The 16,156-nt window shown below is 43.9% G+C and overlaps 1 protein-coding gene across 1 annotated transcript in view; it reads right to left on the bottom strand.

Annotated features, from left to right (window-relative positions):
* Positions 1-430: 430 nt before the first annotated feature.
* The window catches only part of eif4e2rs1 (eukaryotic translation initiation factor 4E family member 2 related sequence 1), a 31,793-nt gene continuing 16,067 nt past the window's right edge, over positions 431-16,156 (bottom strand). The window contains exons 4-8 of the mRNA XM_064940893.1: positions 15,904-16,008; positions 7,462-7,510; positions 4,485-4,588; positions 2,377-2,513; positions 431-2,286 (exon numbers count right to left, since the gene is read on the bottom strand). Coding sequence (XP_064796965.1) covers positions 2,247-2,286; positions 2,377-2,513; positions 4,485-4,588; positions 7,462-7,510; positions 15,904-16,008 — 435 coding nt within the window. The 3' untranslated portion in view covers positions 431-2,246. The remainder of the gene's footprint in view (positions 2,287-2,376; positions 2,514-4,484; positions 4,589-7,461; positions 7,511-15,903; positions 16,009-16,156) is intronic.

The raw sequence follows: 16,156 nt of genomic DNA on the forward strand, positions 1-16,156 counted from the left end.
AATGACCTCTTCACCGCCCCGTAGAGACGGCCCTGTTGGCTAAATTCAATGACCTCTTCACCGCCCCATAGAGTTGGCCCTGTTGGCTAAGTTCAATGCCGGGCTTCACCGCCCCGTAGAGCCGGCCATGTTGGCTAAATTCAATGACCTCTTCACCCCCCCATAGAGTTGGCCCTGTTGGCTAAATTCAATGACCTCTTCACTGCCCCGTAGAGCCGGCCCCGTTGGCTAAATTCAATGACCTCTTCACTGCCCCATAGAGTTGGCCCTGTTGGCTAAATTCAAAGACCTCTTCACTGCCCCGTAGAGCCGGGGCAGAGTTTAGCATGTTAATGTATTATCAAAATGCAATAAGCATTCCCACAGGTCACGGGTATTCAGCATTTTTTAAGCAAGATTAGGGTCAATGTAATAATGAAGTAGTCAGACAGGATACTAAAAACACATTTATTTCTGTAGGGTTAGGGAACATTAACACCATCACACACACACAGAGAGTTGGTCCCACTGGCCTGTTGTGGCACCTCAGGGACAAGTTGCAAAAAGAGGACGCTCATGTCTCCATAGTATCACACTAGTTTCCATAGCAACGCACTAGTCCATCTCCACAGTGAAACACTCTCAGAAATGCAAGAGAGACAGCGAGAGAGAAATGCAGCGAGAGAAATGCAGCAAGAGAGAAATGCAGCAAGAGAGAAATGCAGCGAGAGAGAAATGCAGTGAGAGAAATGCAGCGAGAGAGAGAAATGCAGCGAGAGAGAGAGAAATGCAGCGAGAGAGAGAGAGAGAAATGCAACGAGAGAGAAATGCAGCGAGAGAGAGAAATGCAGCGAGAGAGAGAAATGCAGCGAGAGAGAGAAATGCAGCGAGAGAGAGAGAAATGCAGCGAGAGAGAAATGCAGGGAGAGAGAGAAATGCAGGGAGAGAGAGAAATGCAGCGAGAGAGAGAAATGCAGCGAGAGAGAGAGAGAAATGCAGCGAGAGAGAAATGCAGCGAGAGAGAAATGCAGCGAGAAATGCAGCGAGAGACAGGTAGCAAAAGAGAGAGACAGGATTCATACAGACAGTGGCAAGTCAAATTCAAGGACTTAAGTACTTTCTCAAGCACGAATATTTATTTTCAAGGACCATCAGTTTGTAATATTAACCATATGTATGTGACCAATAAAATGAGATTATGCAATTGTTTCTAGTTGCCACCAGATAACAGTATATCGCCACAACCTTTATGGAAAAAAATGACTATATTATTCATCACTAAAGTTATACACTACCTTACAAGTTATACTGAATCCGTTGCTTTATTATATACATGAATTGTCAGTACTGATGATGTCATTTGAGTATTAATGACTATTGTATTTTTATTGCACATTTGGGAATCTTAATATCTACGAAAAAGCATCTCGCTTCCAACTGGCAGCTTTAGTGTCGCTGCTCGGGTGAACAGCCAACAGAACGCCAGGAGCCTGGCTGCCGCTTGATAAAATTGAATGTCGCAGGACCCCGGTGAATGACGCGATTGGTAGAAATGCTCTGGAGGTCATTGCAGAGAAAAAGTCACAACGTAGAAATGGCGCCGGCGATGCAGAGTTGTCTTTGCCGCTTCATGTCGCTCTTCAGGGTCGAATCACCCATGTGAATGTTTCATGAGCTGAAATAAAAGATCCCAGAAATGTTCCATACCCACAACAGGTTAAATCTACATGCCTGGCCTTTTAGCTATCGATGTGATGTTTGGCGGAACCTAATCAGTCTGTTTTGGCCCTGCCTGGCTGAGTGGGTGGAATGAGCGATCTCGCCTGGCAACCAGAGCACGTGAGGAAATAAAACTGGGTAGAATGCAAGACCAATACTTTTTTCATAAACATATTTGATCATTTTCTGTTCTCCTTTAATTTTAATTCAAGTACTTTTCAAGTACCAACTTGAGAAAACGTCAGATTTTCAAGGTGTTCCATTTCAGAGTGCTAATTCAAGTATTTTAAGCACCTCAATCACCTTGTGAACCCTGGAGAGAAAGAGCCAGAGAGAGATGCCAGAGAGAGAAGCCGAGAGAGATGCCGAGAGAGAAAGAGAGACGCAGAGAGAGAAAGAGAGAGACGCCGAGAGAGAAAGAGAGACGCCGAGAGAGAAAGAGAGAGATGCCGAGAGAGAAAGAGAGATGCCGAGAGAGAAAGAGAGATGCCGAGAGAGAAAGAGAGATGCCGAGAGAGAGTGGAGAAACGGTCAGGTGGTTTGCCTCTTCACAGGGTGATCTTTGTGTTGCGGAAGCTGGAATTATCCCTAAAAAGAAAACAGAGATCAATAAAAAAAGTTTGAATTATCTATAGAGAGAACACAGTGAGTGGGAGTGTGTGGGAGTGTGAATCGTACTTGAGGCTGTCGTTGTGTGTCTTGTACTCCATAATGGTGTTGGGAGGGAGGTTCAGGACGCGTCGAAGAGTGTCTCGGATTCTAGATGTCGTCACCTGATCGCTGGCCGTCTTATTCCATATAGACAAGATGTCCTCCTAGACAGACAGACAGAGACACAAGCACACACACACACACACACGAGTGAGTGAGGCTGAATCTCAAACCGAACACTTTGAACACTCGATATGCGTGTTCAGTCAATCTCAAATAGTTGTGGAGTCATCGAGGGCTCCACTGCAGCCTTTGGAAGCCTCTTCATCGACCGTGGCAGCAATTTCATCCCAACAATTTCAGCACCTCACTTAGTCACAACTACTTTGCCCTCAAAAATAGTAAAATAAGTCAACAGAAAACAAGTTAACGAGGTCTTAGTCACGCAATTTTTCATCGAGCTAAGGAGTTTAGTGCTTGAATGAGTGATTAATGTACACGAAAATTGTCCATTACATTAGCTTGCTAGCTAGCTGTAAGCCTGAACCAGCCTAGTCATATTCCCATTACATTAGCAATCCATCACTCTCCTTGGTCAAATAGCCCTTACACAGCCTGGAGGTGTGTTGGGTCATTGTCCTGTTGAAAAACAAATGATAGTCCCACTAAGCCCAAACCAGATGGGATGGCGTATCTCTGCAGAATGCTGTGGTAGCCATGCTGGTTAAAAGTGCCTTGAATTCTATATAAATCGCAGACAGTGTCACCAGCAATGCACCCCCATACCACCAAGCTTCCCGGTGGGAATCACATATGCGGAGATCATCCGTTCACCTACTCCGCGTCTCACAAAGACATGGCGGTTGGAACCAAAACTCTCAAATTTGAACTCATCAGAACAAAAGGACAGATTTCCACCAATCGAATGTCCATTGCTTGTGTTTCTTGACCCAAGCAAGTCTCTTACTCTTATTGGTGTCCTTTAGTGGTTTCTTTGCAGCAATTCGACCATGAAGGCCTGATTCATGTAGTCTCCTCTGAATAGTTGATGTTGAGATGCGTCTGTTACTTGAACTCTGTGAAGCATTTATTTGGGCTGCAATTTCTGAGGCTGATAACTCTGGGTCTCCCTGCAGCAGGGGGAACTCTGGGTCTCCCTGCAGCAGGGGGAACTCTGGGTCTCCCTGCAGCAGGGGGAACTCTGGGTCTCCCTGTAGCAGGGGGAACTCTGGGTCTCCCTGCAGCAGAGGGAACTCTGGGTCTCCCTGCAGCAGGGGGAACTCTGGGTCTCCCTGCAGCAGGGGGAACTCTGGGTCTCCCTGCAGCAGAGGGAACTCTGGGTCTCCCTGCAGCAGAGGGAACTCTGGGTCTCCCTGCAGCAGAGGGAACTCTGGGTCTCCCTGCAGCAGAGGGAACTCTGGGTCTCCCTGTAGCAGAGGGAACTCTGGGTCTCCCTGCAGCAGGGGGAACTCTGGGTCTCCCTGCAGCAGGGGGAACTCTGGGTCTCCCTGCAGCAGGGGGAACTCTGGGTCTCCCTGCAGCAGAGGGAACTCTCATGAGAGCCAGTTTCATCATAGGGCTTGATGTTTTTTGTGGCTGCACTTGAAGAAACTTTCAAAGCTCTTGATTTTCTGGATTGACTGAGCTTCGTGTCTTAAAGTAATGATCGACTGTCTTTTCTCTTTGCTTATTTGAGCTGTTCTTGCCATAATATGGACTTGGTCTTTTACCAAATAAGGCTACCTTGTCACAACACAACACAACACATTAAGGAAATAAATTCCACAAAGTAACAAGGAAACCTGTTAATTGAAATGCATTCCAGGTGACTACCTCATGAAGCTGGTTGAGAGAATGCCAAGAGTGTGCAAAGCTGTCATCAAGGCAAAGGGTGTCTACTTTGAAGAATCTCAGATATATTTGGATTTGTTTAACACTTCTTTGGTTACTACATGGTTCCATATGTTAATTCATAGAGTTGATGTCTTCACTATTATTCTACAATGTAGACAATAGTAAAAATAAAGAAAAACCCTGGAATGAGTACATGTGTCCAAACTTTTGACTGGCGCTGTCCCAAGTGCCCGTGTTTCATAGCGAGTCATGTATGTATGTATGCGTGTGTGTGTGTGTACCTGGAATCGTATAGAGACCACCACCCCACAGATCTCCTCTCCCACCATGAACTGTTCTCCCAACATGGCCAGAATAATGTTCTCCCAGAACCTGCTGGCCAGACCTGTCAACAACAATATTAACATGGTCAGAATAATGTTCTCCCAGAACCTGCTGCCCAGACCTGTCAACAACAACAATATGGCCAGAATAATGTTCTCCCAGAACCTGCTGCCCAGACCTGTCAACAACAACAATACGGCCAGAATAATGTTCTCCCAGAACCTGCTGCCCAGACCTGTCAACAACAATATTAACAACATGGTCAGAATAATGTTCTCCCAGAACTTGCTGGCCAGACCTGTCAACAACAACAATATGGCCAGAATAATGTTCTTCCAGAACCTGCTGGCCAGACCTGCCAACAACAACAATATGGCCAGAATAATGTTGTCCCAGAACCTGCTGCCCAGACCTATCAACAACAACAATATGGCCAGAATAATGTTCTTCCAGAACCTGCTGGCCAGACCTGTCAACAACAATATTAACATGGTCAGAATAATGTTCTCCCAGAACCTGCTGCCCAGACCTGTCAACAACAATATTAACAACATGGTCAGAATAATGTTCTCCCAGAACCTGCTGCCCAGACCTGTCAACAACAATATTAGCATGGCCAGAATAATGTTCTCCCAGAACCTGCTGGCCAGACCTGTCAACAACAATATTAACAACATGGTCAGAATAATGTTCTCCCAGAACCTGCTGCCCAGACCTGTCAACAACAATATTAACAACATGGTCAGAATAATGTTCTCCCAGAACCTGCTGGCCAGACCTGTCAACAAAAACAATATTAACAACATGGCCAGAATAATGTTCTCCCAGAACCTGCTGGCCAGTCCTGTCAACAACAATATTAGCATGGCCAGAATAATGTTCTCCCAGAACCTGCTGCCCAGACCTGTCAACAACAATATTAACAACATGGTCAGAATAATGTTCTCCCAGAACTTGCTGGCCAGACCTGTCAACAACAACAATATGGCCAGAATAATGTTCTTCCAGAACCTGCTGGCCAGACCTGTCAACAACAACAATATGGCCAGAATAATGTTCTCCCAGAACCTGCTGCCCAGACCTGTCAACAACAATATTAGCAACATGGCCAGAATAATGTTCTCCCAGAACCTGCTGGCCAGACCTGTCAACAACAATATTAACAACATGGTCAGAATAATGTTCTCCCAGAACCTGCTGCCCAGACCTGTCAACAACAATATTAACATGGTCAGAATAATGTTCTCCCAGAACTTGCTGGCCAGACCTGTCAACAACAACAATATGGCCAGAATAATGTTCTCCCAGAACCTGCTGGCCAGACCTGTCAACAACAACAATATGGCCAGAATAATGTTCTCCCAGAACCTGCTGCCCAGACCTGTCAACAACAATATTAGCAACATGGTCAGAATAATGTTCTCCCAGAACCTGCTGGCCAGACCTGTCAACAACAACAATATTAACAACATGGCCAGAATAATGTTCTCCCAGAACCTGCTGCCCAGACCTGTCAACAACAATATTAACATGGTCAGAATAATGTTCTCCCAGAACTTGCTGGCCAGACCTGTCAACAACAACAATATGGCCAGAATAATGTTCTCCCAGAACCTGCTGGCCAGACCTGTCAACAAAAACAATATTAACAACATGGCCAGAATAATGTTCTCCCAGAACCTGCTGCCCAGACTTGTCAACAACAATATTAGCAACATGGCCAGAATAATGTTCTCCCAGAACCTGCTGCCCAGACCTGTCAACAACAATATTAACAACATGGCCAGAATAATATTCTCTCAGAACCTGCTGGCCAGACCTGTCAACAACAATATTAACAACATGGCCAGAATAATATTCTCTCAGAACCTGCTGGCCAGACCTGTCAACAATATTAACATGGCCAGAATAATGTTCTCAACAATACAATAAGAACAATATTAAAAGGCAGGTTTAAAGAAGAGCTTAGAGTTTTAAGAATGTTAAAAGGATGTTTGGGCTCTCGAGTGGCGCAAAAGGTCTAAGTTACTGCATCTTAGTGCTAGAGGCATCACTACAGACACCCTGGTTCGAATCCAGGCTGTATCACAACCGGCCGTGATTGGGAGCCCCTTTGGGCAGCGCACAATTGGCCCCGCGTCGTCCGGGTTTGGCTGGTGTAGGGAGTCATTGTAAATAAGAAATAGTTCTTAACTTGCCTAGTTAAATAAAGGTGACATTTACAATGTTAAAAATTACATTTAGAACATTAAGGGGAGGTTTAAAATGTTAAAGGGGGGTTTAGAATGTTAAAGGGAGGTTTCGAATGTTAAAGGGGGGTTTAGAATGTTAAAGGGAGGTTTAGAATGTTAAAGGGAGGTTTAGAATGGTCAGGTAAAGCGATCCAACTCAGCGTCTTTCTAAAGGTTTTAATTGAAATGGGGTCTTTGGTGCTTCATTGATGTGTCATTCTGGTCATGCGTGCCGTGACTGACGACTGGCCACTGTAGCTAGCCAGTAACTCCTCCAGTATGTGTTGATGTCATTTCAAAGGATTTGTTATTAGATGGAAGCTGTAGAGATCGGAATAAAAAGGCACTTCTGGATTTAAATATTTTATTTATCAATGATTTTATTTTTCAGTATTAAATTACCTGGTATGATGGTACATCATTGCGATAGATAGAGGACTCACCTTTATATCTGTGCCATTACAGTGTCTGTGACATCATGGGCAGCACCATTGATGCTACAACCCATAGGAATCCCAACCCAGTCGACTACTTTAAAATGGCAGAAGCCCTCAATGGCGCTGCTAAAACAACCTTTGGCCACAATAAGCTTCTATCATTCTCTATGTGGAGCTCTGATCAGTTAAGTTGTTATTTTGGCGTTTTTGCCCAAAGTCGACATTTAAAAAAGGGAGGTTTAGTAATAATAGTAATAAAAACAGACCTTTCCGCAGCCTGATGATCCACTTCCCACCGTTCTTATTAGCTTCATCCTGGAGGGTTACACACAAAGATACAGTTGAAGTTGGATGTTTACATACACCTCAACCAAACATATTTAAACTCAGTTTTTCACAATTCCTGACAATTCCTGTTTTAGATCACCACTTTATTTTAAGAATGTGAAATGCCAGAATAATAGTAGATAATGATTTATTTCAGCCTTTATTTCTATCATCTATCATCACATTCTAAATTACTATTTGGTAGCATTGCCTTTAAATTATTTAACTTGGGTCAATCGTTTCGGGTAGCCGTCCACAAGCTTCCCACAACAAGTTGGGTGAATTTTGGCTCATTCCTCCTGACAGAACTGAGTCAGGTTTGTAGGCCTCCTTGCTCGCACACGCTTTTTCAGTTTTGCCCACACATTTTCTATGGGATTGAGGTCAGGGCTTTGTGATGGCCACTCCAATACCTTGACTTTGTTGTCCTTTAGCCATTTTGCCAAAACTTTGGAAGTATGCTTGGGGTCATTGTCCATTTGGAAGACCCATTTGCGACTAAGCTTTAACTTCCTGACTGATGTCTTGAGATGTTGCTTCAATATATCCACATGCTTTTCTTTCCTCATGACGCCATCTATTTTGTGAAGGGCACCAGTCCCTCCTGCAGCAAAGCACCCCCACAACATGATGCTACCACCACCGTGCTTCACGGTTGGGATGGTGTTCTTCGGCTTGCAAGCCACCCCCTTTTTCCTCCAAACATAACGATGGTCATTATGGCCAAACAGTTCTATTTTTGTTTCATCAGACCAGAGGACATTTCTCCAAAAAGTACGATCTTTGTCCCCACGTGCAGTTGCAAACCGCAGTCTGGCTTTTTTACGGCGGTTTACGAGTTTGAAGCTAGGTCTTGAAATAAATCCACAGGTACACCTCCAATTGACTCAAATTATGTCAATTAGCCTATCAGAAGCTTCTAAAGCCATGACATCATTTTCTGGAATTTTCCAAGCTGTTTAAAGGCACTGGAATTGTTGGAAAAATTACTTGTGTCATGGACAAAGTAGATGTCCTAACCGACTAGCCAAAACTATAGTTGGTTAACAAGAAATTTGTGGAGTGGTTGAAAAATGAGTTTTAATGACTCCAACCTAAGTGTATGTAAACTTCCGACTTCAACTGTACATACCAAAATGTATGGTTATAGTGGATGGGATGCGACCATGCTAACGGCCTGACTTGACCATCTTACATACATCACATACAGTGAATACTGTTGGAGACTGACTTAAGCCAGTTTTAATATGTTTATAAGTAGCCTAGCAGTAGTAATTATTGTGTTATGGGTTGGATGGAATGGTCTATGTGCATTGTATTTGGGCAGAGGGGAAGGGGGCCTGTATCTGAGGACAAGAATAATTGCATAAAGGTTGAATAGGAGGCATTTGTCTAGAGAGATAATGTTGTAGAACAGTAATTACAATCCATCTTATCCCTCTAGTTTACACAGCGCCCTCAGAAAGTATTCAGACCCCTTCTCCACATTCTGTTACGTTACAGTCTTATTCGAAAATGGATTAAATAAAAAATCCTCAATCTACACACAATACCCCATAATGACAAAGCAAAAACAGGTTGAGACATTTTTGCTAAATAATAAAACAAATCTAACAGAAATACCTTATTTACATGAAATCAGACCCTTTGCTATGACACTCGAAACTGAGCTCAGGTGCATCCACGTATGGAGTAAAAAGTACATTATTTTCTTTAGGAATGTAGTGGAGTAAAAGTTTTCAAAAATATAAACAGTAAAGTAAATCTAATTTTATTAGTCACATGCGCTGAATACAACAGCTGTAGCAGACCTTACAGTGAAATGCTTAGTTACGAGCCCCTAACCAACAATGCAGTTTCAAAAAAGTAATAATATAAGAAATAAAAGTAACAAATAATTAAAGACCTCCTCCCTATAGGCGGTCTTGTTGTTGTCCGTGATCAGCCCTACCACTGTTGTATCGTCTGCAAACTTAATGATGGTGTTGGGAGTCGTGCCTGGCCGTGCAGTCGAGGGTGAACAGGGAGTACAGGAGGGGACTGAGCACGCACCCCTGAGGGGCACCTGTGTTGAGGATCAGTGTGGAGGATGTGTTGAATCCTACCTATACCACCTGGGGGCAGCCCAGCAGGAAGTCCAGAATCCAGTTGCAGAGGGAGGTGTTTAGTCCCAGGGTCCTTAGTTTATTGATGAGCTTTGAGGGCACTATGGTGTTGAATGCTGAGCTGTAGTCAATAAATAACATTCTCACATATCCAGGTGGGAAAGGGCAGTTGGGAGTGCAATAGAGATTGTATCATCTGTGGATCTGTTTGGGCGGTCTGCAAATTGGAGTGGGTCTAGGGCTTCTGGGATAATGGTGTTGATGTGAGCCATGACCAGGCTTTCAAAGCACTTCATGGCTACAGATGTGAGTGCTACAGGTCGGTAGTCATTTAGGCAGGTTACTATAGTGTTTTTGAGCACTGCTTCAAACATATTGGTATTACAGACTCGGACAGGGAGAGGTTCAAAATGTCACTAAAGTCACTTGCCAGTTGGTCAGCACATGCTCGCATCGTAGTACACGTCCTGGTAATCTGTCTGGCCCTGCGGCCTTGTGAATGACGACCTGTTTAGGTCTTACATCGGCTGCAGAGAGCGTGAACACAGTCTTCTGGTACAGCTAGTGCTCTCATGCATGTTTCCGTGTTATTTGCCTCGAAGCAAGCATTAAAGTAGTTTAGCTCGCTTGGTATGCTCGTGTCACTGGGCAGCTCTCGGCTGTGCTTCCCTTGTTGTCTGTAATGGTTTGTAGTCTGTTAAGAAGTACTTTTAAGTATCTATACTTAAGTAGGTTTTTTGGGGTAATTTAAACCACTGATCATACCCACGAAAACGCGAGTCTGTAATCGCTGCCAAAGGTTCTTCAACAAAGTACTGAGTAACGGGTCTGAATACATATTTAAATGTCACATTTCTATATTTTTATCTTTAATGTCTAAAACCTGTTTTCTCCCTAACCCGAACCTGTTTTCTCCCTAACCCGAACCTGTTTTCTCCCTAACCCGAACCTGTTTTCGCCCTAACCCGAACCTGTTTTCGCCCTAACCCGAACCTGTTTTCGCCCTAACCCGAACCTGTTTTCTCCCTAACCTGTTTTCTCCCTAACCTGTTTTCTCCCTAAGCTGTTTTCGCCCTAACCCGAACCTGTTTTCGCCCTAACCCGAACCTGTTTTCGCCCTAACCCGAACCTGTTTTCTCCCTAACCTGTTTTCTCCCTAACCTGTTTTCTCCCTAAGCTGTTTTCGCCCTAACCCGAACCTGTTTTCGCCCTAACCCGAACCTGTTTTCGCCCTAACCCGAACCTGTTTTCGCCCTAACCCGAACCTGTTTTCGCCCTAACCTGTTTTTACCCTAAGTCTTATGGGGTAGTGTGTAGGTTACAGCTTTATTCTAAAATTGATTAAATTGTTTCCCCCTCAATCTACACACAATACCAAATAACGACAAAGCAAAAACAGGTTTAGACATTTCTAATTTATTAAAAATAAAATTGAACTACCCCATTTACATAAGTATTCAGACCCTTTACTCAGTACTTTGAAGCACCTTTGGCAGCGATCACAGCCTTGAGTCTTTGGTACAACAGAGCTTGAGACTACAAGCTTAAGCTTGGCACACCTGTAGTTGGATAGTTTCTCCCATTCTTCTCTGCAGATCCTCTCAAGCTCTGTCAGGTTGGATGAGGAGCGTCGCTGCACAGCTATTTTCAGGTCTTTCCAGAGATGTTCGATAGGGTTCACGTCCGGGCTCTGGCTGGGCCACTCAATGACATTCAGAGACGTGTCCCGAAGTCACTCCTGCGTTGTCTTGGCTGTGTGCTTAGGGTCATTGTCCTGTTGGAAGGTGAACCTTCGCCCCAGTCTGATGTCCTGAGCGCTCATGAGCAGGTTTTCATCAAGGATCTCTCTGTACTTTGCTCCGTTCATCTTTCCCTCTATCCTGACTCGTCTCCCAGTCTCTGCGACTAAAAAACATTCCCACAGTATGATGCTGCCACCACCATGCTTCACCGTAGGGATGGTGCCAGGTTTCCTCCAGACGTGAAGCTTGGCATTCAAGCCAAAGAGTTCAATCTTGGTTTCATCAGACCAGAGAATCTTTTTTCTCATGGTCCGAGTCCTTTAGGTGCTTTTTGGCAAAAACCAAGCGGGCTGTCATGTGCCTTTTACTGAGGAGTGGCTTCCGTCTGGCCACTCTACCATAAAGGCCTGATTGGTGGAGTGCTGCAGAGATGGATGTCCTTCTGAAAGGTTCTCCCATCTCCACAGAGGAACTTTAGAGCTCTGTCAGAGTGACTATCGTGTTCTTGGTCACCTCCCTGACCAAGGCCTTTCTCCCCCGATGGCTCAGTTTGGCCGGACGGCCAGCTCTAGGAAGAGTTTTGCTGGTTCCAAACTCCTCCATTTAAGAATTATGGAGGCCACTGTGTTCTTGGGGACCTTCAATGCTACAGCCATTTTTTGGTACCCTTTCCCAGATCTGTGCCTCGACACAATCCTGTCTCAGCGCTCTACAGACAATTCCTTCAACCTCACGGCTTGGTTTTTGCTCTGACATGCACTGTCAACTGTGGGACCTTGTATAGACAGGTGTGTTCCTTTCTAAATCATGTCCAATCAATTGAATTTACCACAGGTGGACTTCAATCAAGTTGTAGAAACATCTCAAGAATGATCAATGGAAACAGGATGAACCTGAGCTCATTTTCAAGTCTCATATCAAAGGGTATGGGTTAAAAACCTGTTTTCGCTTTGTCATTATGGGCTATTGTGTGTAGATTGAAAAAAAAGAAGAATCCATTTTAGAACAAGGCTGTAACATAATAAAATGTGGAAAAAGTCAAGGGGTCTGAATACTTTGATTGCACTGTAATCTACATGTTACCTCCCACATTATACCCATATATAATAATATAATGTGTATATAGACATGTTACCTCCCACATTATACCCATATATAATAATAATAATATAATGTGTATATATCTACATGGTACCTCCCAAATTATACCCATATATAATAAAAATATGTGTATATAGACATGTTACCTCCCACATTATACCCATATATAATAATAATAATAATAATATAATGTGTAAATATCTACATGTTACCTCCCACATTATACCCATATATAATAATAATAATAATATAATGTGTATAGACATGTTACCTCCCACATTATACCCATGTATAATAAGATGTGTATATATATATATATATATCTACATGTTACCTCCCACATTATACCCATATATAATAATAATAATAATAATATAATGTGTATATATCTACATGTTACCTCCCACATTATACCCATGTATAATAATAATATAATGTGTATATATCTACATGTTACCTCCCACATTATACCCATATATAATAATAATAATATAATGTGTATATATCTACATGTTACCTCCCACATTATACCCATATATAATAATAATATACTGTGTATATAGACATGTTACCTCCCACATTATACCCATATATAATAATAATATACTGTGTATATAGACATGTTACCTCCCACATTATACCCATATATAATAATATAATGTGTATATATCTACATGTTACCTCCCACATTATACCCATATATAATAATCAAATCAAATCAAATTTTATTTGTCACATACACATGGTTAGCAGATGTTAACGCGAGTGTAGCGAAATGCTTGTGCTTCTAGTTCCGACAATGCAGTAATAACCAACAAGTAATCTAACTAACAATTCCTAATCTACTGTCTTATACACAGTGTAAGGGGATAAAGAATATGTACATAAGGATATATGAATAAGTGATGGTACAGAGCAGCATAGGAAAGATACAGTAGATGGTATCGAGTACAGTATATACATGTGAGATGAGTATGTAAACAAAGTGGCATAGTTAAAGTGGCTAGTGATACATGTATTACATAAGGATGCAGTCGATGATATAGAGTACAGTATATATGTATGCATATGAGCTGAATAATGTAGGGTAAGTAACATTATATAAGGTAGCATTGTTTAAAGTGGCTAGTGATATATTTACATCATTTCCCATCAATTCCCATTATTAAAGTGGCTGGAGTTGAGTCAGTGTCAGTGTGTAGGCAGCAGCCACTCAATGTTAGTGGTGGCTGTTTAACAGTCTGATGGCCTTGAGATAGAAGCTGTTTTTCAGTCTCTCGGCCCCAGCTTTGATGCACCTGTACTGACCTCGCCTTCTGGATGATAGCGGGTTGAACAGGCAGTGGCTCGGGTGGTAGATGTCCTTGATGATCTTTATGGCCTTCCTGTAACATCGGGTGGTGTAGGTGTCCTGGAGGGCAGGTAGTTTGCCCCCGATGATGCGTTGTGCAGACCTCACTACCCTCTGGAGAGCCTTACGGTTGAGGGCGGAGCAGTTGCCGTACCAGGCGGTGATACAGCCCACCAGGATGCTCTCGATTGTGCATCTGTAGAAGTTTGTGAGTGCTTTTGGTGACAAGCCGAATTTCTTCAGCCTCCTGAGGTTGAAGAGGCGTTGCTGCGCCTTCTTCACGATGCTGTCTGTGTGAGTGGACCAATTCAGTTTGTCTGTGATGTGTATGCCGAAGAACTTAAAACTTGCTACTCTCTCCACTACTGTTCCATCGATGTGGATAGGGGGGTGTTCCCTCTGCTGTCTCCTGAAGTCCACAATCATCTCCTTAGTTTTGTTGACGTTGAGTGTGAGGTTATTTTCCTGACACCACACTCCGAGGGCCCTCACCTCCTCCCTGTAGGCCGTCTCGTCGTTGTTGGTAATCAAGCCTACCACTGTTGTCGCCCGCAAACTTGATGATTGAGTTGGAGGCGTGCGTGGCCACGCAGTCGTGGGTGAACAGGGAGTACAGGAGAGGGCTCAGAACGCACCCTTGTGGGGCCCCAGTTTTGAGGATAAGCGGGGAGGAGATGTTGTTACCTACCCTCAACACCTGGGGGCGGCATGTCAGGAAGTCCAGTACCCAGTTGCACAGGGCGGGGTCGAGACCCAGGGTCTCGAGCTTGATGACGAGCTTGGAGGGTACTATGGTGTTGAATGCCGAGCTGTAGTCGATGAACAGCATTCTCACATAGGTATTCCTCTTGTCCAGATGGGTTAGGGCAGTGTGCAGTGTGGTTGAGATTGCATCGTCTGTGGACCTATTTGAGCGGTAAGCAAATTGGAGTGGGTCTAGGGTGTCAGGTAGGGTGGAGGTGATATGGTCCTTGACTAGTCTCTCAAAGCACTTCATGATGACGGAAGTGAGTGCTACGGGGCGGTAGTCGTTTAGCTCAGTTACCTTAGCTTTCTTGGGAACAGGAACAATGGTGGCCCTCTTGAAGCATGTGGGAACAGCAGACTGGTATAGGGATTGATTGAATATGTCCGTCAACACACCAGCCAGCTGGTCTGCGCATGCTCTGAGGGCGCGGCTGGGGATGCCGTCTGGGCCTGCAGCCCTGCGAGGGTTAACACGTTTAAATGTTTTACTCACCTCGGCTGCAGTGAAGGAGAGACCGCATTTTTCCGTTGCAGGCTGTGTCAGTGGCACTATATTGTCCTCAAAGCGGGCAAAAAAGTTATTTAGTCTGCCTGGGAGCAAGACATCCTGGTCCGTGACTGGGCTGGATTTCTTCCTGTAGTCCGTGATTGACTGTAGACCCTGCCACATGCCTCGTGTCTGAGCCGTTGAATTGGGATTCTACTTTGTCTCTGTACTGACGCTTAGCTTGTTTGATAGCCTTACGGAGGGAATAGCTGCATTGTTTGTATTCAGTCATGTTACCAGACACCTTGCCCTGATTGAAAGCAGTGGTTCGCGCTTTCAGTTTCACACGAATGCTGCCATCAATCCAAGGTTTCTGGTTAGGGAATGTTTTAATCGTTGCTATGGGAACGACATCTTCAACGCACGTTCTAATGAACTCGCACACCGAATCAGCGTATTCGTCAATGTTGTTATTTGACGCAATACGAAACATGTCCCAGTCCACGTGATGGAAGCAGTCTTGGAGTGTGGAGTCAGCTTGGTCGGACCAGCGTTGGACAGACCTCAGCGTGGGAGCTTCTTTTTTTTAGCTTTTGTCTGTAGGCAGGTATCAGCAAAATGGAGTCGTGGTCAGCTTTTCCGAAATAATAATAATATGATGTGTGTATATCTACATGTTACCTCCCACATTATACCCATATATAATAATAATATAATGTGTGTAGACATGTTACCTCCCACATTATACCCATATATAATAATAATATAATGTGTGTATATCTACATGTTACCTCCCACATTATACCCATATATAATAATAATATAATGTGTATATATCTACATGTTACCTCCCACATGGGTTTGATTCCCTCTTTAAACAGGTGGAAGTCAGAGTGGCCAGTCAGATCTCCCGGTCGCACCAGGTGACTGTAGAACTTCCAGAACTGCTCCACCTGGCAACCAATCACAGCACAAGATAACATCAACTACATGATGCGTGTGTGTGTGTGTACACGATGTGTGTTAGTGGTGTGTGTACTGACCGTTGCGTGTTAGTGGTGTGTGTACACGATGCGTGTTAGTGGTGTGTGTGTGTGTGTG

Source organism: Oncorhynchus masou, chromosome 27 (assembly GCF_036934945.1).
Source record: "Oncorhynchus masou masou isolate Uvic2021 chromosome 27, UVic_Omas_1.1, whole genome shotgun sequence".
NCBI classification, from domain to species: Eukaryota; Metazoa; Chordata; class Actinopteri; order Salmoniformes; family Salmonidae; genus Oncorhynchus; species Oncorhynchus masou.